General features: G+C 46.9%; 1 protein-coding gene across 3 annotated transcripts in view; it reads left to right on the top strand.

Annotated features, from left to right (window-relative positions):
• LOC118227971 (polycomb group RING finger protein 3-like) overlaps positions 1-21,808 on the top strand; it is a 33,947-nt gene extending 12,139 nt beyond the window's left edge. Inside the window, exons 2-10 of one of the 3 annotated variants that reach the window (XM_035419113.1) lie at positions 4,231-4,334; positions 5,688-5,805; positions 9,615-9,711; positions 14,364-14,419; positions 14,893-15,003; positions 16,521-16,609; positions 19,595-19,732; positions 21,016-21,096; positions 21,729-21,808. In XM_035419113.1, coding sequence (XP_035275004.1) covers positions 4,320-4,334; positions 5,688-5,805; positions 9,615-9,711; positions 14,364-14,419; positions 14,893-15,003; positions 16,521-16,609; positions 19,595-19,732; positions 21,016-21,096; positions 21,729-21,776 — 753 coding nt within the window. In that variant the 5' untranslated portion in view covers positions 4,231-4,319 and the 3' untranslated portion in view covers positions 21,777-21,808. Of the gene's footprint in view, positions 1-4,230; positions 4,335-5,687; positions 5,806-9,614; positions 9,712-14,363; positions 14,420-14,892; positions 15,004-16,520; positions 16,610-19,079; positions 19,191-19,594; positions 19,733-21,015; positions 21,097-21,728 lie in introns of those variants that run through there. The other 2 variants (XM_035419111.1, XM_035419114.1) reach the window with 2 other exon arrangements.
• Positions 21,809-21,889: the final 81 nt, after the last annotated feature.

The raw sequence follows: 21,889 nt of genomic DNA on the forward strand, positions 1-21,889 counted from the left end.
TGATTGGCTGGTTTCCACGCTGGAAAAGAAGCCTGCATCCGCTGTGGGCCCTGTGTGACCAGGTTTGAGCTTCGCTGGCGTTGGGGCTTGTTCCAAACCGCTCCTACACATCCCCCCCCCCACATCCCCCCCCCCCCCCCCCCCACACACACACACCCCCCCCAGCGCCTCAGAGACGCTTTATGAGCACAAGCCCTGGCCGGCTGGCGTGCTGACGCCTCGACGCTGAGAGCAGGCCGTTAGCATTCTGCTGGGGGATCGTGCCTGCTGCTGAGCTGACGCTCTGTCAGACGTGTCTGGCTCGGTTTGGACCCGACTCCCCGCCCTCCCCCCCCCCCCACCCCCCCAGCCCGCTTTAGACCCGACTCCCTGCCCCCCCCCCCCCCCCCCACGTTCGCGGCGCTGAATGCTCAAACAGGCAGTGAATCACGGCGGGGGGGGCCTACGCTCCGGCGCTGTGGGTTGCTTAGTCACAGCGGAAGCCGCACGCGGTTCGATGGCGTGGGACGCGCCGCCGTCCTGCGCGCTCTGAGCGGTAACCCCGGTGTGGGCGGGGCTCTGCGGCGGACCGTTCGATTTTTTTAACATTTTCACTCTGGAAAGTTACGCGTTTCGCTCTTTTTGATTTGCCGTGGGAGGGCGGCTCGGAGGTGAGTTGGTGGTGCGGAATGCTGGAACAAGGTTAAGACATGCACTGAGTTACAGGGCTTGAATTTGAATTTTATCCACTCATGGAAAGTAGGCATACTGTAGTGGTACGTTTAACTGTTTTGTTGCATCCATAGAATAGACAGGAACAGGGCTTTCCATGCTTCTGTTGCCCTGGAGGACATCGATTCATGCAAGGCTTGTGCTGGCAAACCTCAGTTTGTACAGAGCTTGAGTCAAAATGAGCCTCTTCATTGTTTCCTTTTTTTAATTTGACCTGTGTTTGGCCAGGTGGGTCACCTGAGAACTTGAGCAGGTTAACACCTCTCCTCTTTAGAAAAGTGCCATGGGATCTTTTCATGACCACAGTGAGTCAGAACCTTGGTTTGTCATCTCATCCTCAGGACAGCACCTCCTACAGCACAGTGTCCCCATCACCGTGCTCCGGATGTTTACTATTTCTTGAGAGTTGTTTATGCGTCTGTATTCCGTGTGCGGTATCCTGTTTTTTAAAAATATATTAGCATTTTGAGGATGCAGTTCCTTAGTTTGCATCTCAAACCGTTTTCACGCTTGCGCTAGGCTTGACATTTAGGCTCGCCGAGCTGCACACTGCTGTCTCAGCCTCCCGGTGGATGTGAAAAGCGCAAGTACTTGCGAGACCTCCTGGCACCTGAGACTAATTCGGGAGCCCAACTTTGCCGGGCAGGGCTGTTCCTCCGGGTGCTCTGGCTTGAACGGGTCAATAGATTTTTCTTTGAACCCGTGTCTGTGGGTTAATCCGTTTAGGGCGCAGGATTTGCTCGCTCACTCTCTCGCTCTCTCTCTCTCTCTCTCTCGGTGTGAACCAGCGACCCAAATCAGCCAGCGAGTGGGCAGTGTTACACTCATGGTGTGAAAAAGGAAGATGCCCAACGCTGAGTTATACACAGACGCTAACCTCAGGTCTGATTTGTGTGTCACTCTAACTCACCTCAGTCCTGCCAAGTTAAACTGGAGATGCTGAGTGAGTAGGCTGTATGTAGTACTGAGCACCTCCAGTTCAGAGTATCCCTTCTGAAATGCCGTAAGAACTCAGAGTACTCAAAATAGATAAATCAAATGAGCAGATTTCATATTCTGCTTGAGCATTGCCATTAGAAGGCGGGGATAAAGACTTTAAGGGAACTGGTTTTATTTTAACATGTCCCGTTCCCCAAGCCTTGCGTAGCTGCAGAAGTCCGGAGGGAAGGTTTCTTTCTTCGCTCCCTCTCTCTGTGAGGCTGCCCACACTAACGCGCTTTGGTCAAAAGTGGGTCAAAAACCCCCCCAAAAAAATAACGCAGCCCACATGCAGAAGTTCACCCCCGACAGCTGTGCTCTTCGGATGGTGTGTCCCCGGCAGAGTGATTTCGGGGTGAGCCTGTGGGCTGGGCCGGGACGTCTGATTAATGCTCCTCCTGTGCAGGACGGGCACGTGGGAGTCGCTGAGGGATACGACAGCCCCTATTTTTACTCGGGCAAAGCCCAGGATCTCCGGATAGAGCAAATGGGGGGGCCTGGCAGGATTAATACTGACCGCACACTACGAGCTGCGCCCGTCATCTACACTGTGGGGATCTAATACACCAGTCCACCAATCACGATCCACTGCATGGTGATCCCACCAGTGATGGGTTGTTGTCATGGAAACCAATATTTATTGGTAGCGTTATCCAGGTGAAAGTTTGGGGGGGTTTCTGAAATGCCTTTTTGTTGAACCCTTCGCAACCCTTCATTTACGTGGCTTGTGTTCATTGTGTGAACCTACATTGAAGCTCTGATGCGTCTGTATCCATGCATAATGCAGGCAGTGCTTTTACATTCAGAAGGATTCTTATTGTTTGTTTGTTGTTAAAAACATGAACGCCTACCTCGCTGTAAGCAGGGGGAAAAGGACATTTCTCTGTTTGAATGTGTGCATGGGTGGAGCTGACCGGGTGTGCTGTCAGCACTTCTGCTGAAGGTCATTTCAAGGACAGAATAAGCTTAGCGTTTTTGGACATTGAAAGGGATTGTGTTTGGGGTTGGAGGGGGAGGGGTGTCATTGTGGTTAAGTGCTCTTGGGTGGGGGGGGTGGGGGGGTCAGGTTGGGTCAGAACATACTAGATGCCGAAGGGTAGTTGTCACTCAAAAAAACTAATAATTATTTATATCCTAATGGAGAGAAAAAGAGAGAGTGAGAGAGGCAGAGAGAGAGAGAGAGAGAGAGAGAATGAGAGGGAGAGAGAGAGAGAGAGAGAGAGAGAGAGAGAGAGAGAGAGAGAGAGAGAGACAGACAGACAGAGTGAGAGGGAGGCAGAGAGAGAGAGAGAATGAGAGGGAGAGAGAGAGAGAGAGAGGCAGAGAGAGAGAGACCTGGCACGTGACCAGCGGTTTCGAGCGACGCAGAGAAACATGGCGGAAGGCGTCACGGCGCTGGTTTGTGGTTTGGAGGTCGTGTTGGGGAAGTGATCTTGTACATTCAAAGCGGGTTTAATTGGGGGGGTGGGAGAGCAGGACTGCCGGTGGAATTAATCATGTCAGACGCACACGCTTTCAAAGCCACCCTGTGTAAGGGCATCAGCTGGTGGTGGCTGTTCTTGTTGTTAATGTTACTGCTGTTATTATTGTTAATATTGCTAATTACTTTGCTGTACTAATACCACCAAGGCTGTAATTATTTATGGGGTGGAGGGCTTACAACCCCCCCCCAATATAACAAAACAGGCCAAATAATCCCCCTAGTAATATAGCATAATGAGGAAAATAATTTAATGTAATAAAGCAACAGGAAGAAATATTAATTTCCCCCTCAGAATTCAGCAGAAATGGTCATTTCACAGCTGTTCTTTAAAAAATGTTCACCCATGAGTAGCACTGCCACTACCACCCGGGCTGAGGATGTTAAATTAAATTCATCTCATGAATTTAAAAGTTAACATGATATTCTTTGAAGATATTTCAGTTCTTTTATATTCCTGAATTTGACTTGACTTTGTATGGACCCTTACTACTGATACCACTGTTAAATACTACTATGACTGGTGCTGTAACTACGACTGTAACTTCTAGTATAATTGCTACTGTATCTTCTACTATAACTGCTACTGTAACTTCTACGATAACTGCTACAGTAACTGCTACAGTACCACTGTTAAATACTACTATGACTGGTACTATAACTACTACTGTAACTTCTAGTATAATTGCTACTGTAACTTCTATAACTGCTACAGTAACTGCTACTATATCTGCTGCTATAACTGGTACTATAACTATTACTGTAACTTCTAGTATAATTGCTACTGTATCTTCTACTATAACTGCTACTGTAACTTCTACTATAACTGCTACAGTAACTGCTACTGTAACTGCTACTATATCTGCTGCTATAACTGCTACTATAACTGCTACTGTAACTACTACTATTACTACTACTATAACTGCTACTATAACTGTTGCTACAACTGTTGCTATGACTGTTACTGTAGCTACTACTATAACTGCAGCTATGACTACTGCTGCTGATATTCAGGATGGTAATGACCCTCTTACTGACCTCTCTGTCTCTCTCTCTCTCAGCCTCATGAGGGCAGGTCTGCCATGCTCAGCTAACGCTGCTGCTCAGCTGCTGGAGTAGAGGTGGCTCCCGGACCGTCCACGATAAACATATGGCAGCACTGGGGGTAAGCTGCTCTGTCGCTGTCCGCTTCGTTCTCCCACAATGCTCCACTGCGCCCTGCCACGCTGCTGTCGCTCTCTGCGTTTATTCTCCCATAATCCTTCACTCTGTGTCTGTTCTCCCATAATCCTTCACTGTGTTTATTCTCCCATAATCCTTCACTCTGTGTTTACTTTCCCATAATCCTTCATTCTCTATGTTTAATCCCAGCATCCTTCATTCTCTGTGGTTATTCTCCCAGAATCCTTCACTCTCTGTGTTTATTCTCCCACAATACTTCACTCTGTTTATTCTCTAAGCATTCTTCATCCCTTGTGCCTTAACACAGATTACTTTTTCAAACTTGCAGCCCTCTGGCAGTAGAATTCTGAATAAATAAACAGTTTGAGAAGCATAAAAATGATGTCTTGGTTAGTATACACGCCCTGCTCTTTGACCAGGAACGTCCCAGGGCGATATCAGGGCGCTCAGCGTCGGGATGCTAAACGCGGTGACGCAATCGTGCCTGTGATTTACGAGCGCGCCCGTGGTGTGGCTGCAGCCAGGGGAGGGCCCCGCCCCAGAAGAGCAGGGGCGTGGCCTGGAATCCCGCCAATGCTGGGAGCAGCTGCAGCGTTCGCCGGGGGGACGGCGCCGCGGCGGACGGCACGCGCGCGGTTTGGGGCGAGAGCCCAGCCCGCCTGTTTCTGAGCTCCTGAACTGATCCCTACGCTGCTCTGCATGCGCTGCTCTGCTGCGGCAGGAGGAAATCACACCATGGGTGTGAAGATCCGATCATCATTTTAGTGATTATAGGCGATAATAGCCAAGAAGATGATTATTATCATTTTAGTGATTATTGGCAGTAATAACCAAGGAGATGATGATTATCATTTTAGTGATTATTGGAGTTGGGTCCATGCAAACAGTCCAGAAAGCACATTTAGGCTAATTATATGAGTGCAGTCCCAATCCAGGACCTGTTGCCACACAAACGAAAAAAAGCACTGAAGGTTTCGTATTTTTATTTTTGAATGTTTTTAGTACTGTTGTTGCTGCTAGCACCTGTTTTACCTGCACTGATTTCAGGGATTTGCTGGCAGTGATGTTGTTTGCTGTTAAGGCATCTCATCCAAACTTAACTAAATGCATTTACTGGGAGTTACTTTGAATAGCAGTGTTGGCTAAATGACGTTATTGGCCCTTCCTTTTTTCAAAGTTCTAAGTCAGTGTTCTAGAACTCTGTTGCTTTCAGCCGCCAGCAGCGATTGTGACATCAGCACTGGAATGTTCGGTTAAGAGCATTCTGACCACGTGTTTGTGATGTCACACCTTAAAGGGTCAATGCGCCGCTCTCTCCCTCCCTGTCTCCGTGCAGAACTCCGAGATGCTGACCCGGAAGATCCAACTGTGGGACATCAACGCCCACATCACCTGTCGACTGTGTGAGGGGTACCTGATCGACGCTACCACGGTTACCGAGTGCCTGCACACCTGTGAGTGCCTGTCTCGCCCCGCACCTCGGGCCAACAGATAAATGTAGAAAACTAAGAAAGAAAGAAAGAAAAAAAAGGAAAATTGTAGAGCACGGAAAACTGCCATGGCTTAACTGAAAGTGAGATTGGTTGTACTGGTTTGCGGCTGCCCCGAAGCTTACACCCAAAACACCAGCTGCGTGCGAAATCTCCCAGATCCAAACAAATTCTTCGGTATGTAATGGTAATTCGCTTCCCAGGATAAAAAGTGCGCAGAAAAGGAAAGAGAAAAAGATGCAGTGAAACATTCAGAGTGAAAGTCTCTGGGAGTCGGTGAGAAGGCTGGGGGGTGGGGAAAGTCAGCTGTAAAGGGGGGATATAATCACTGGGATCTGGCAACGCCGGCAGTGAAAGCTGTCGCGCTTTGACCTCGCATGACCCCCTCGTTTAAAGCCTGCCTGCTGGTACACTGCTGACACCGCAGAAACCTGGGCTACGGTCTAAAAACCAAGGTTTGAGCGACACAAACGATTTTAATGGGAACGCACTGCATAGTGAAATTTATAAAAGAGAAAATGTAAAAAATAATAATAATAATAAAATGGGAATCATTTGATTGGCTTGACTTCAGCTGGTTGAAACCTATCTAAGGGAGACTGAGGTAGTCCCACCCCTCACATAGAAAGTTTTGTTGGGAATTTGTTCAGCAATACTTTGCAGCATTTTCCAGGAGAGCAGGCTGTTTCTGTCGTTCCTCTCCCTGGACCTGCTAAACTGAGAGTGCTGTTGTGTCTGTGCTTGCCCTGGGCACGTAGCTTGTCCGTGGAGACCGGGTTCAACTGAGGTGAATGGCTGCTCTGTGGCGCCACTGTGTGGTCGCATGTCAGAAAGACAGCCGTTGCTCAACATCCTGTTCTCTTCCTTTCTCTGAGCTGTTCTGCTTTTTGAACTTTCACTGTTAACTGCCAAATTTTACAGTTCTAAATAATCATTACTTTTTTGGTAGCGTATTTTTTTATCTGTGCAGTTGTGTTTTTTGCCCTTTTTAGAGGATCTGCGGTTATTTTTTCATTTCATTACTTGTACAAAATGGAAACTGAACTGGCTTTCTAAAGTCTCTCAGAAAGCCTAGACCTTATTTTTCTGAAAGGAACACAGTCTAATGTGCGTAAGAGATTTAAGTTATGAATCCAAATGAAAACCATATGGTAGTTTTTGACATCACTGTGACGATTTGGTGCTCTGTGGTCTTCTTGTTAAACTGCATCACCAAAACGCTCGCTGGAACAGAGCCTTAATGGATACCAGAATGAACTTTGAGGGAGCAGTAGTTTATTGCGTAAGTTACCAGGCCTGTAATGGATGAACTGCAGCTCGTAAATAAGAGTGTGAGTCTGAGGCTCCCTGTTGGTTCAGCAGGACGTTCAGGCGGCTGGAACGCTGAACGCGGCAGCCGGGAGAAATACGATGTGGGTCAGCCCTGGTGGCACCGGATGTACCGCACCTTGTAATTCACCGGTGTGTGGAGGACCATGTTATGGCAGATATACAGGCATGTGATTGGTCAGCTGTATAATTCACGGGTGTGTGGAGGACCATGTCGTACTGGAATGTGATTGGTCAGCTGTATAATTTACAGCTGTGTGGAGGACCATGTCGTACTGGAATGTGATTGGTCAGCTGTATAATTCACGGGGGTGTGGAGGACCATGTTGTACAGGAATGTGATTGGTCGGCTGTATACTTCACGGGTGTGTGGAGGACCATGTTGTACAGGAATGTGATTGGTCAGCTGTATAATTCACGGGTGTGTGGAGGACCATGTTGTACTGGAATCTGATTGGTCAGCTGTATAATTTACAGCTGTGTGGAGGACCATGTTGTACAGGAATGTGATTGGTCAGCTGCATAATTTACAGCTGTGTGGAGGACCATGTCGTACTGGAATGCGATTGGTCAGCTGTATAATTCACGGGTGTGTGGAGGACCACGTTGTACAGGAATGTGATTGGTCAGCTGTATACTTCACGGGTGTGTGCAGGACCATGTTATGGCAGATGTACTGGAATCTGATTGGTTGGCTGTTATTGGATCTGACTGTGCACACGTTCTGAATGATCACTGCGTTCCCACTGATGCGCATTCAGCCACTATTCATGGGAAGGACCAGGGCGCTGGGTTTAGCAGCCCTGCTCTTAAAGTGCCACGGGGTCTTTAAATGACTGCAGTGAGTCAGGGCTGTTCAGTTCAGTGCCCCTTAAAAAGAACAGCACCTCCCACAGCACAGTGTCCCCATCACTGTGCTGAGCCTCTGGACTTAATGTTTGGGCCAGAGGGAAGAGTGCCCTTATCGTAAGGTTACGGAATGCAAAACAGGACTCATTTTGGTTGAAAGGCCAGGCTAACTCCAGTCTGGTTCTAACAGTAATGCCACAGCAATGATATAATGTTATTGTCTAATGATGTTAATTTGCTCAGTGCTGAAAGTATAACTTAGCTGTAATGCTTTTATTTTTGCCATTTTGTGGAATACTTTAAAATGAACTGATGTGCAATTAGGCATGTTTGATGGATTTTGAGGTCACACTGATTTCCATTGGGTGGAACTTTTAATAAACAGGTTGAACATTGGACCTTAGTGCACCAGCAAGAGCATACATTAAACATTTAGAGTGTGGGTACCAGTGTTGTCCACAAGAGGGAGACCTTTACTTTACCTGAACTTTTAGAGCTTTGAGGATGGTGAGATCATCTCCAATTTCTGCAGAATCTATCCATTTACTGTCATTTTTGTGGAGTTCCCACGACCAGACATCCAGCTGTCACAGTCGTAGGTGTGCACATCAACATTTTTATTTTTTTCTCCACACACAGAGAGAGCTGTTAATGTAAGGTTGTGTAATGAGAGACCTGGCTTGACTCAGTGCTGGATCTGTCAGGTCTGTCAGGGGGTCTGGACCCTGCTCCTGGGCACACACAGAGTCTGTTGTTTCCACAGTTAACTGATCTCGCCCCTGGTTTTTTGGGTCTAAATTGATTTCTTATTTTAAGTTGAAAAAAAAAAACATGGGAAATCAGTTTCAGCCCTGTGCAGGACTCTTAGACAGAAGGACTGAACCACAGCCTGTTCTCCCCATCCAAACTTCCTGTCCTCTCAGTACACTGATACAGTGGAAGCTCTCACCCAGAGCTATTTACAGCACAAAAGCACACGTGCATCTGTGTAAATGATAAGAGCGAGAGGGAAATAGTTCTTGTGAATACTCAGGTCTCAAATACGCTGTCTCTGATGTTTCCTGGTGTTTGAGCCAATCGTGCTGTCTGTATCATGTCCAGAGGTAGCCTTTGCTTTTCCGGTACATTGGTTGTTTAATCGGAAGTAATAAAAAATAATGGCTAACTTTGGTGCCATGTAGCCTACCATATTTATCTAGATTTTAATTCACTTTGCTGTATTATGTTTCCTGTCTCTAACTCTGTGCAATTGACTTCCTGCTTCCTGTCTTGACCAAGTCGCTCTTGAAAAAGAGTTTTTAATCTCAATGAGCCTATTCTGGTTAAATAAAGATTAGAAAGAAAGAAAATAAGACAATAAAAATATCTGAGTGTAATTAACTCTTTAAGGTATAGATATGTGATTTTAATGTTCTGAACTGAACATTCTAAAGCTGATGTCACAATCACTGCTGGTAACTGTGAAAGCAGTGGAGTTCTAGAACACTGACTTGGAATTTTGAAAATAACATTCCAAAAAACCTGCTCTTCGCAGGCTTTATGAGTGTGTGCCTGCCTCTCCCTCCTCTCTGACCTCTCCCTGTGCCTCTCCACAGTCTGCCGGAGCTGTTTGGTGAAGTACCTGGAGGAGAACAACACCTGTCCCGCCTGCCGGATCGTCATCCACCAGAGCCACCCCCTGCAGTACATCGGGTGAGTGGCAGGTTGGGCCGGAGTGGGCGTGGCCTGGAGCAGCTGCTGAGTTTGGATTGGTTAAAAGCCATCCTGAGTGGCATGAGTTTTTCCCTGTTATTATCCTTACTATCATGGGCAAAATGACCAAACTGTCCCCAGATCAGTGCTTGTATTCATGAAGAGTCTTCTCTTTTTTTGTATTCATGAAGAGTCTTCTCAGAACGGGATCTCTTTTTTTCGTACGAAATATTAAAAGAAATATTTTTTTAAAAAGGATTTACCTCAGCATTATCGATTGAATGTCTGAATGAGAAATGTTAGAAAGTGAGCCATTGGAGTGGATCCTGCAGCACTTCGGAGTTTTAAAAAAAACCACTCCGCTTGGTTATGGGGTTTGGGGGTTCGAGAAGAAGCCATTTTAAAGATCCCCTTAAGCGCGATGTTTTAGCTCCAAATCGCCCATTTGTGTCGCATTGAACGAATGGAGCTCATCAGACGGAAGGGCTGAGGAACAGATTAGGGACCCGTCATGGTCTGCTGTGGAGAGGAATACATTCTGAGTGCTTCAGACCAGTGGGTGAGTGACAGCTCATTGCAGCCCCAAACCCATTCTTAAAAAAAGTTTGTTCAAAAAAACAACATGAGATTCATTACACACCTGCAGACCTTTGTTTTTTGTGCATATCCCAGGTGTGTGAGATGAGGAATGCTGGCTGTTTGTGGATTTTATGCCCAGTCTTGTTCATGTGATTAGCATCAGGAAACAGCCATGAACAAACACAGATAAGAAAAATGATGAATGCCGAAATGTTCTTGGAAACGTTCTTGCACACGTTTATGGTCAAATGTCATCGTACACATATTTCGGAACTGAGGCCCATTTTCAGGTTTATGAAACCTCTTGCCTCATCCTGATTAATCGCACCCCTGTCGGGGGCCACCTGGATTGTTAACACCCCCCCCCCTCCACCCCATGTTTTTCAAACATGTCCCATCACTGAGTCATTCCCAAATATAAGCTTGCACTTCACCCTCCTGCCTGTAGAGGGTGCCGTCTGCCTTGGAATTGCCATCTCTCTGCAGTAACGTACACAGCAATTCTGTGGAGCCAGCAAGTTATGGAACAACCAAGGTCTACGGAAACAATAAGCCTGACCAACACAGACAAAGGCTTTTTTTCATGTCCCATTTTATTTGTCTCTTTCTTTAATAAGCAATACTAAATATACCACAGCAGGAATTTTTTTATTATTGCTCATAACCATGTTAAGGATTCTGCATTCTTAATGAATGTTGGACTCCTGCTGGAGTTCCAAGAACAAATAGGCAACAAGCACAGTTATTAAAGTGTAATTAGTCATCATGGTCAAGACAGTAGTGCAGCTACCATTAGTTTAAATATGATTTCAGTTAGTTTTTTTTTGTTGTTGTTAGTTTAAAAAAAAAAAAAATCATACCCAGGAAAAGAAATGGAATCAGGGGGCCAAAATGCAGTTAGAAGTAATGGAGTAGTTATGGAATAGTTTGTAATGGAGTAGTAATGGAATAGTTTGGAGTGTTCTGTACAATGGTTTTTTTTTTTTTCAATAGTTTTTTATTGTTTTTTAGTCATTTGTCATGGTGGTTAAGACAGTTGTACAGCTGCCATTAGTTTGACATCACTTTGTTTTCATTTACCATAGCTGGGAGAAAAAACAAATGTATAATCAATGATAATCAGGTTGGCAAAATGCAGTTAGATGTCGTGTTTTAGTTTGGTGCGTGCTGTGTGTTGTGTTTGCCCCCCCCCCCCTCCCTCCACAACCCCCCTCCCCCAAAGAAAAGTTTCAAGATTGCTGTTTCAGTCACGCCATATTTTTGCCCTTCTTCCCAGAGACACGCATCAGTGACGTCATACCTTTCTTGCTAAAAACCCTTTTTGCTCTCGCCCTCCTGTCTGGAGTGCCTAAGTGCAGGCAATCAAGCCCCTTGAACGTGGAGATTGAACATGGCGCGGCGACGCTTCATCGCTGTGCTTTTAGAGCAGAAAGGTCGTTCGGTGCCATGCTGCGAGCCGCTCTGCTCCTTTTTCCATCTGTCTGTATTTGTGGCTCTAAAGGTTGACGTAATCCACCCAAACCGAGACACCGAAGCGCGGGATCTTTTCTGCCTGTTAACGGTATCTTTTTTTAACCCGGAATGTTAAGGGATTAAACATCCTGTCAGAAAGTGCTGAGGTTATGAGGCTCGGATAAACTGGCTGGAGGTGACCTTTTGCTCTTGGTGTTGCCCAGCTCTGTATCGTCCATGACGTCCGTGATAGGACTGGCTGACCTTGGCTGACTCACTGCTAGGGAACTGGGGTTGGTGACCTGAAGGTTGCAGGTTCGAATCCCAGGTAGGGCACTGCCGTTGTACCCTTGAGCAAAGTACTTAACCTGCATTGCTTCAGTATGCATCCAGCTGTATAAATAGATACTAGGTAAAAATACAAAAGCTATGTAAGTTTTCCTGTATAAGAGCATTAATGCCTGTAAAGTACTATAATGCTAGTTTTGGCATAGCTGAATTATTCATCCAGTCCAGTCCAGAGGTCCCCCTCTGACCCCTGCATGGCGGAGCGGAGAGAGACTCTTCGTCTCTGCAGGAGGAGCTGAGTCATTGTCCGTCAGCAGTGCTGCGTCGACACCAGCCTCGGTGCCAGCCTCGGTGCCGGCATCGATGCCAACATCGATGCCAGCGTCCCTAGAGGGCGTGCCAGCACCCCGCGGGCTCGGTTCCGCCCGCTTGGCCCGGCTACGTCAGAGCGCTTCAGCCTCTCGCTCTGGCTGCCATTCACCTCGCTGCCACCGGGGGCAGTGCGACATAACGGTTAGGGGAAACCAGGGGCTTTGAAACCCCCTGAGGTTGCAGGTTTAGTGCTCAGGCGAGATGCTGCCGTTGTGCCCTTGAGCAAGGACTTCACCTGAACTGCTTTAGTGAAATACCCAGCTGTATAAGTGGGTCATACGTAAAAAAAAAAAAAAGGTTTGAACTGTGTAGCCGTGGCTTCTAAATGGCTAAAATGTAATATAGTGTGTCTGATGCAGGCCAGACTCCAGGTGCCAGCAGTAAATGAGTTGAGTGGTTAGTTTGGTGAAGTGAGAGGGATGACTGGTGTCAGGCAGGTGTTGCATATGCGCTAATTTACCTGCTGCGCTTTAAAATCCTGCATTTGTTTTTTGACACAAAAGCTAGATTACATTTCTCGCCACTTTTAAAATTTTGTTTTCATTCACCCCAGAAACATTATTGCAAGTCAGTGAGCTGGGTGTGCTCAGATGATGATGATGATGATGATGATGATGATGATGGTGCTGATGACGTGGGTCGATCGGGTCATTTAATTCTGTTGTGCTTCATTATTTATAGCCGTCTCTCTTGTGTTCTGCGGGGGAAAGACTTGACTAATGAGATCACAACAAGCCCATGCGCTGTATTAAAATGTTTCTAAACAAGTTAAATGGCGCATCAGCATCTTGCCCCAGAAACGTCTGGGCTGCGTAGCTGTTTTAGACGCTGGCCAACACGATGAAGCCCTTTGCAGGTTTGGGGCTTGGTTTGCACCGTTAAACCTGTTTGGGAGAGGTTAACACCACGTGGGTGTGTGATTGTTTCCCCCTCCGATCCGAAGTTATGCCTCGGAAATAGGATGTTGCTATGACTACTGCCGCTCATTTGGATTTATAGTCAGGACCGTGGCTCTGGGTCAGTCTGTGGCTCACTGGTCCAGGAGAGCCGCAGAGTCAGCTGGCTTCTGTTTTCTCCTTGAGATCGGCAAACGATTCAGACCCGAGAAACCAGGTGACCCGAGTTAGCTGTGTGATCAACCGCTTTACCCGACCAATCACTGTGCTGCTCCAGCGCTGAGAAACGGGTGAAGACAGCAACACCCCGTGGCGCTCCAGGACCAGGACTGAGGGCCTCTGATCTAGGCATTGGGCACAAACGGGGACGTCAAGGGGTTCTACATTTTAGGGTGACGTGCCTGCAGGTCCATTCCTCCTTCTGAATGGGTAACCAACAGGGTTCCCAAAATTTTGGTGACTGAACTTCACAAACACGCAGGAAACAAAAGCGACAATTTTCACTTTTTTGAGCTGTCACCGATTTATTATAAATAAAAAAGCAGCAGACATGTTTGCACTGGAGCTGTCCTCAGTGTCGCCACATTTTGATCTGTTTACTAATGAGTCAGATGACAAAAATAAACACTGTATAATTATGTTTTTTGTTGACTTGAATTTTAAAAAATAGTGACGCATCCTCTAGTGCTTTATATTCACCCAACAAAGCAGAGTTAGATCCCTGGGGGATTGCAGGTTTATCTCTTTGTCTATTGTTACATGCTATTCTGGGAACGTAAAACCGTATAAAAACTCTTATTGTTGTGCTTGTGCTTTTAATCATAACCGGCAGTTTATTGTTTTCATTGTGTCAGTCACTTATAACTGGTGCAACTTGGCGTCAGGGCCAAATATAGAACCGTCAGCTTGTTTTTTTTAAGCTCTTGTAGCTATATACTCGGGCTTAACCATTCTTTAAATTTTATCAAGTGACATCAGACGCATTAAACATTTGTCTTGTCTTGTCTTTTTCCCCACCATCTTTTGGTCACGTTTTCTTCTCTCCTCTTTTCCCGTTTTTTGTAGCCATGACCGAACAATGCAGGACATCGTCTACAAACTGGTGCCGGGTCTTCAGGACGGTCAGTATGCGCCCCTGAGCTGCGCCCGCTGTGCAGAGAACAGAATCGATCTGTCGACCATGAACACATTTGTCTGTGAAACATTCAGGCCTTTTTCCCCCCATATTCTTTGCAGTCCTTCCTGAATTACCAACTCAGTAAAACACTTTCGTCAGGGTTGTGTCACCTATAATATATAATACATATTAACTGACATAGTGACATGACTTATTGGCTTTTTTTATATTTGTATTGATTTGCCATTGATTAGCCCAAGTGAAAAATCTATGTAGTAAAACCTGTATTCCCAGATTGTGCTCTCGACATCTCAGCTCAGATTAAATTTTTTTTGGGGGTCCCAGTTGAGTAAAGGATGTTCTGCTCTTGTTTGACCCCCCCCCCCCCCCCCCCCCCCCTCGCCCTACCCCCTGTCTTTCCCCCCCTGTCTTTTCCGAATGTACTGCGGAACGCTTGCGCCCCTCCCCCCCCCGCAGCGGAGGTGAAGAAACAGAGGGATTTCTACCAGAAGCTGGGGATGGAGGTTCCGGGGGACTTGAAGGCCGAGCTGTGCGGTGCCAAGGCCCATCTGGGCTTCCACCACAACGGTAGCGTCCCATTCGCTCGCTCGCCTGTCAATCAATCCGTCAGGCCACTCCCTCTCTCGCCCCCCAACCTCGTCACAGAACCCGAAATCTCAGGGCCCAGGGACCGGTGGGTTCTGTGGCACAAATTTATGAATTGTCTTTCTTTATATATGAATGTCTTTCTTTATATTTGCAGCTACTGAAGAGCTTTGACAGTTTTTTTTTTTGCACTTTTTTTTCCTCCAAGCAGTAAATGAGATCAATGAACTAGCTGATGCCTCTGGTGGAAGCGTGAAACCCTGACTACAAACCAGACACTGCAGCCCTGTGAGCTGTGAGCTCACAGTATGCACCCAGTAACGACAGATTAAATTACACATTTTTACATTTATTTGCCATTGCTGTGATTTCTGAAGAAAGAACAGTCACTGTTCGTTCTGCTCTAAAAGAACGTTACCTGCGGTCGGATTGCTGGTTATTTAAAAAAAAAAAAACAAAGGGAAAGCGTTATCGATTAAAAGTGGGGGTGACACTGCAGCTTTGGGAGAGAGTGAGGGTGGAAACCACGCTTGTACCCTTTATTCCCGCGGAGATCGGGGCGCTGATGGAGAGAACACTGCCTGTCCCAGAGTGAGGATTAGGGGGTGTCTGAATACCCCCCCCCCCCCCGCCCCCCCCTGGCCCCCCCACCCCTCAGCCCCAGAGACCCAGCAGCGCTGAGCTAAAAGGTTCACGCTCTTCTGAAGACTCGCTCCCTCTGCTCCCCTCAGCCATTTACCTCAGCCGTCTCTCAGCGGGCTGACAGGAGGGTTATTTAGCAGAGAATACTCTCTGTCTCTCTCTCTGTCTCTCTTTCTCTCTCTCTGTCTCTCTTTCACTCTCTGTTTCTCTCTCTCTGTCTTTCTTTCTTTTTCTCTCTCTCTGTCTCTTCTTTCACTCTGTTTCTCTCTCTCTGTCTCTCTTTCGCTCTCTCTGTCTCTCTCTGTCTCTCTTTCTCTCTCTTGCTCTCTCTCTTTCTCTCTCTCGCTGTGTCTCTTGTCTCACCCTCTCTCGCTTTCTTGCTCTCTCTCTCTCTCGCTCTCTCTCTCACACTGTTTCTGTTTTTCTTTCTCACTCTCTGTCTTGCTCTCGCTCACACTCACAGTTTCTGTCTTTCTTTCTCTCTCAGAAAAGAGATCACAAATTTTCGTAACCTGTGAAACATGATTCACTAGAAAATCTAGGCGGTAAGTTAGTCCCAAAATGTAATGATCTCTAATGGTGACAGGAAAGAGCTGAGACAGAAATTGGTAGTGACGGCTAGCAACTGGTTTGTTGGTTGTTTTTTTGTTGTTGTTTTTTTGCCTGAAGGTTGTGCAGCCCTGCCAAATACAAAATCACATTCCTAAGCAAATCAGTATGGCCCTCCCACAAGACTAGCAATCACTGGACCAATCAGGGACCCTGGGCCAGCAGTCACTGGACCAATCAGGGAATGATTTTCCATTTTTAAAAGATGATGACTCTTGACCTTTTTTTTGTCTCCCGTGGCAACCCAGGGGACCTCAAATCGGAGGACGGGGCCCACAAGGACACGGGGGAGGAGAAGAGGGAGGAAGACGAGGACTACCACAGGAGCGACGAGCAGGTAGCGATCCGCCATCTTCATCTTTATTGACGCTAAGGCCTATTACGCAAAGAACGCGCGCAACCACATACCGAGCAATGACGTAATGAGCAGCACAAGCTGTTTCTCGCGTTCTTGCATCGCAAAACGTCCAAATTTTGTAACTCAACAGAAACCTGGTAAGAGCGTGTGAGTGAATGTTGAGTGTGCCGTGTGATGGATTGGTCACCTCTCTAGGCTACATAACCTGCCTCTTGACCAATGCATGCTGGGATAGGCTTGTGTGTGTGTCCCAGATATTGGATGGACCGATTGCACCGCTATTTGGTGTACATCTCAAGCACTCCATAACTGCGTTTAGAAACTTATTTTCATAATGTAGCAAAGACTCCTCACAAACTTTTACATTTTTGGGAGGAAGGTGTCATTTTCTGAATTGCAGAACTCTTTAAGTGTTTTATCTGTTTACCAGTTTGCCTGTATATTGGACAAATACTCCGTTTATCTGCTTTGGTTTATCACCACTCGTATCATAGCACATTCAGTCATATTTATTATGAATATGGGAGGGAGGCAGAGAGAGGGAGAGAAAACCAGCACCTTATTTTCAAGCGTGGCTCTGATTGAATGAGATTGGACTGAATAATGCAAACACGGTTCTGTTTGTGCTGCGTGATCATGTGTGACGCGGAATAAGAGGGGGGAGAAAAATCAGAGAACATTAGTCAACGCAGTGCATGTCACATGCATGAGCGTCTCTTATGCACTGACTCGCTGCACGCTGCTAGCGTGTAGCAGAATTAGCCGCGATTACCGTAGCCCTGCCGCGTTCCCTCTTCCCTTAACATTCACGCTTCCGTGTGTAAGCTTTGACCAAATGAATGTGCGGTCATTAACAGTAAACAAATTGCTTTGAATCTATATGGACTCATGGCAGCTACGCTAACAAAAGGTGTGATTTAGATTGCACGCAGGGTGGGATGTGGGGGGGGCGGGTTATTTACATATTCTCTGTGATGTGCCTTTTATGGATTTCGCTTGAGGAATGCTGCAGTGTAATATAGTGTTGTAATATAAATGCAAGGCTGGTCGTTTCGTTTACTGTATAGGAATGAAAACTGGCTCCCAGTTTTTTTTTTATATAGCTGCAAGCAGCAATTACAGGGTTCACAGCACATTGCAAAGTACATCGCAAAAACAGACATTATGAAACACAGACAAGATGAACAAACAGACAAGTAAACACCGGTTTTGAGAGGATTGGACAGTCTGTTGGTAAGTTATAGCTCATTTTGTGTTGGGGCATGACCATCTGACGTTTTACCAAACAAGGACATCAAAAATCAGCTTTTAGGACTGGGCAAATAGGACCAATAATGCCTTAGGAAAAACATAAACTCTTTTCCATATAAAACAAAATAGCGTATACAAACAGCAGTGAGCAGAGTTAGCGGTTGGTAGGGTTAGGGTCGGGTGTTGGCTCTTCCTGGGATGTGGGGTGGCTTAGCAGTTAGCGGGGTCCTCAGGAGGTGCTAAAGTAGTCTTCTCTGAGTGCCCGTCTACTTTCACTGCTTTCTGGGAAAACGTATGCTTTTTTTTTTTCTTAAAAAGTTATTTGAAGTTTTAGTGCAACAGAAAAACAGGGTTTGGTGGAGGTTTTTGTTGTTGTCGTTGTTGTTGTTGTCGTGAATGCTTCTTCTCGGTTTAGATTAGGCTTGGGGTTTTAAAAAAATCTTAGAATAGAAATGAGGAAAGCCGAAGCGGAGCTCCAGGTGTTCAGGCGGGACAGGTAAATTTCAGCTTTAGCTCCGATCGGCTTGGTTCGGTTCGGCTGCAGCACGTACTCCCCTCGCCCTTTTGAGCCCTCAGGAGCGCTGTTTCTTTGTTTCTTTTTTTCAAATCGGCGCGTTAGCGTAGCGCTCTGCGGCGTGTAGAGTGAGAGTCTCCCGTCTCGCTCGCCCGACGCAGCTCCACGGTGAGAGAGCCAGGGCGGGTGGCGGTGGCCCAGTCACGCCGCCCTGCTTGTGTTTCCAATTTCAGACACAGTTGAGTTCTGGGGTGGGGGGGGGGGGGGTGCGGAGGGGAGCTATTTCGCTAGCGCACGCACACGCGCCTGAAAGTAAGGGGGTGGGGGGGGGGGGGGGCGCAGGAGGAAATGTTAGTGCGGCAAGATAAATAACGGTTGTGCACGGAATACTGAACGAGGACTGCGGAACACTGTATTATTCTCTCTCTTTCTCTCGCTCTCTCGCTCTCTCTCGCTCTCTCTCGCTCTCCTCTATCTCTCAATCTCAGGTCTCAGGTCAGGTCGTCTGTGTGGAGTGTAACAGTAGTATCTCTCTTTTTTTCCTCTTTATCGCTTTCTCATTTTCTCTCTCTCCCTCTCTTTGTGTGTGTCTCTCACACAGGCCAGTATCTGTTTGGAGTGTAACACCAGTATCTCTCTCTCTCTCTCTCTCTCTCACTCACACGCACACACACACACACACAGGTCAGTATCTGTTTGGAGTGTAACAGCAGTATCTCTCTCTCTCTCTCTCACTCACACACACACACACACACAGGTCAGTATCTGTTTGGAGTGTAACAGCAGTATCTCTCTCTCTCTCTCTCTCTCTCTCTCTCACTCACACACACACACACAGGTCAGTATCTGTTTGGAGTGTAACAACAGTATCTCTCTCTCTCTCTCTCTCTCTCCCACACACACACACACACACACACACACAGGTCAGTATCTGTTTGGAGTGTAACAGCAGTATCTCTCTCTCCCTCTCTCTCACACGCACACACACACACACACACACGCAGGTCAGTATCTGTTTGTAGTGTAACAGCAGTATCTCTCTCTCCCTCTCTCTCTCACTCACACACACACACACAGGTCAGTATCTGTTTGGAGTGTAACAGCAGTATCTCTCTCTCTCTCTCTCTCTCTCTCTCTCTCTCTCTCTCAGGTCAGTATCTGTTTGGAGTGTAACAGCAGTATCTCTCTCTCTCTCTCAGGTCAGTATCTGTTTGGAGTGTAACAGCAGTAAGCTCAGAGGGCTGAAGAGGAAGTGGATTCGGTGCTCAGCGCAGGCCACCGTCCTGCACCTCAAAAAGTTCATCGCCAAAAAGCTCAACCTGACGTCGTTTAACGAGGTGAGGTGCAGGACCGGCCCTCTCCTCTGTCCCCCTGTCTGTGCCTCACAGCGGTATGACCGACCCCCTCTGCTCTGTCCCCGTCTCTGCCTGTCTGTGCCTTATTCCACCCTCCGTGATTCCCTGCCTTTCACAGAGATGAGTTTCTGTCCTTCCTGATCGTGGCGCATCATTTTTGACTTAAGCGTTGTGATGATGTCACTGCGACCGCTCTTGCAGGACCGCTGTGCGTGCTGATTGGTCGCTGATTGTGCTCTGATTGCACATCCTCTCCGCAGTCACTGTAGATTTACTGAAGAAATCCGACAGGATACGCCCCCCCCCCCACCACCACAATCCCTAATACCTGCCCCGTCAGCCTGCGACTGAGTTTTGGGAACCTAACTAAGCGTTAAATGCGGTTTTAAATATTCAGCAGGACCTGTCTGCAGCTGCCTGTGCGGGTGAACTTCAGTCGGAAACGCTCTGTTACGAATCTCAGTCCAGATTTCCCCTCGCCGCTGACCTCCTGACTGTGAACAGTGACAGTTAAAAGGCTTTTCATTACGCACACAAGGGGGAAGAGGACTGAATCGCTACCTCGTGTCCAAAAACTTTGTTCCCCCGATAGAGCAGCATGACTCATTGTTCCTCATAAAATCTCTGAATTATTTTAGATTGGGAAGAAAAAACAACAGTTCTTTACTTTTCTCTTTAATCCCCCTCCCCCTCCATGTTGCCCTATTTTCTGCACCCCTGGGTACTTACAAAACAAAGTGAAGTGTCTCTGCGCTTAGATGGATGTTGTCTCAGCAGCAGGGTGTCTGAGTCCCACGGTGCTTGGAGAGCCTGTGCATTGTCTCCACAAAACTGTTGATTTAAGTAGCATGAGCCCTGGCTGGCTGAGCAAATAGTGGCACCTATTAAAATGAGGAAACTGTGATCATCATTCCTGAGGTGCTGCTGGGAGGTGTAGTTTAAACATCTCCTCAGACTGCATTTCCCATCAGCACCGTCAAACATTCATTGCATATAACTCCTCCTCCATCAGGGTTTGGAGTCTGACATTGAGTCTGATTAAGTAAAGCAGCCTAATGTATCACTTCCCATAATGCATATGTGATTCATATGTTTATGTGCCATATATACATTTTAAATAGATTGTTTCTGTGTGTGTAATTTACTGTGAGTGAGTGTGAGTGTGTGTGTGAGTGCGAGTGAGACTGTGTGTGTGTGTGTTCGTGTGTGTGTGAAAGACAGAGAATATGATTTTTTAAAATGGCTTTAATATGTTCTCTCACCAGCTCGACATTTTATGCAACGAAGAGATTTTGGGAAAGGACCACACACTGAAATTTGTCGTGGTGACCCGGTGGAGATTTAAGGCAAGTGCAGCTTATTACAGGGTGTTGTCTTATCAAGAGATAAAGCTAAAGAGAGAGTGCTTTGGGCTGTGTCCAGAGAGCAGTGCTGCACAGAGGATATAACATCCCCCCCTGCTTCCTGTCTTTAATGACTTCTCTCCGCTCTTCTGAACACTTAGTGGTTTTCCGACGGCTTACCCAAGCAGTGAAGCAGCGGGGGAATTCACCCAGCCACTTTACTGCAGCTATACTGCCATAAAGCCTGCATAGAGCCTCCATAAGGGCGCTATAACACCTGTCATAACCAGTCACGGCAGTGTATTACAGTGCATTACAGCTTATAATGAATGCTGGACACTGTAGTAATGCATGTCCCGGTTAGTTTGTTGTAATTAGTTATTGGTAAGCGGTTGATACGTACTCGTAGCGGTTGAAGAATATGACATATTTATTGCATTGGTATTATGTTTGTCAGACACACTAATAAGCTCTCACGGCTGGTTACGGCAGGTGTTGTGTCATCCATGTGTCATTCGTTATGACGTGTAGTTCAAGTTAACTATCGTGGAATTTATGTGGCCAGAAAGTATCTCTTTACTGCCTTGTTTTGACCCCCTGTGTTTTACACCCTGCGTGTTTCTCTTTCTCTTCAGAAGTCCCCCCTCCTGCTCTACTACAGACCCAAAATGGATTTGCTGTAGGAAGCGGGCCCCCCCCTGGAACCCCCCCCCCCCCCACCCCCGCCCCCAGGCCCAGGACTGCACTGCATAATGCAGAGACTATCACCCCCCCGACTCATGGTGCGTCAAAACCC

Source organism: Anguilla anguilla, chromosome 5 (genome assembly GCF_013347855.1).
Source record: "Anguilla anguilla isolate fAngAng1 chromosome 5, fAngAng1.pri, whole genome shotgun sequence".
Classification (NCBI taxonomy): domain Eukaryota; kingdom Metazoa; phylum Chordata; class Actinopteri; order Anguilliformes; family Anguillidae; genus Anguilla; species Anguilla anguilla.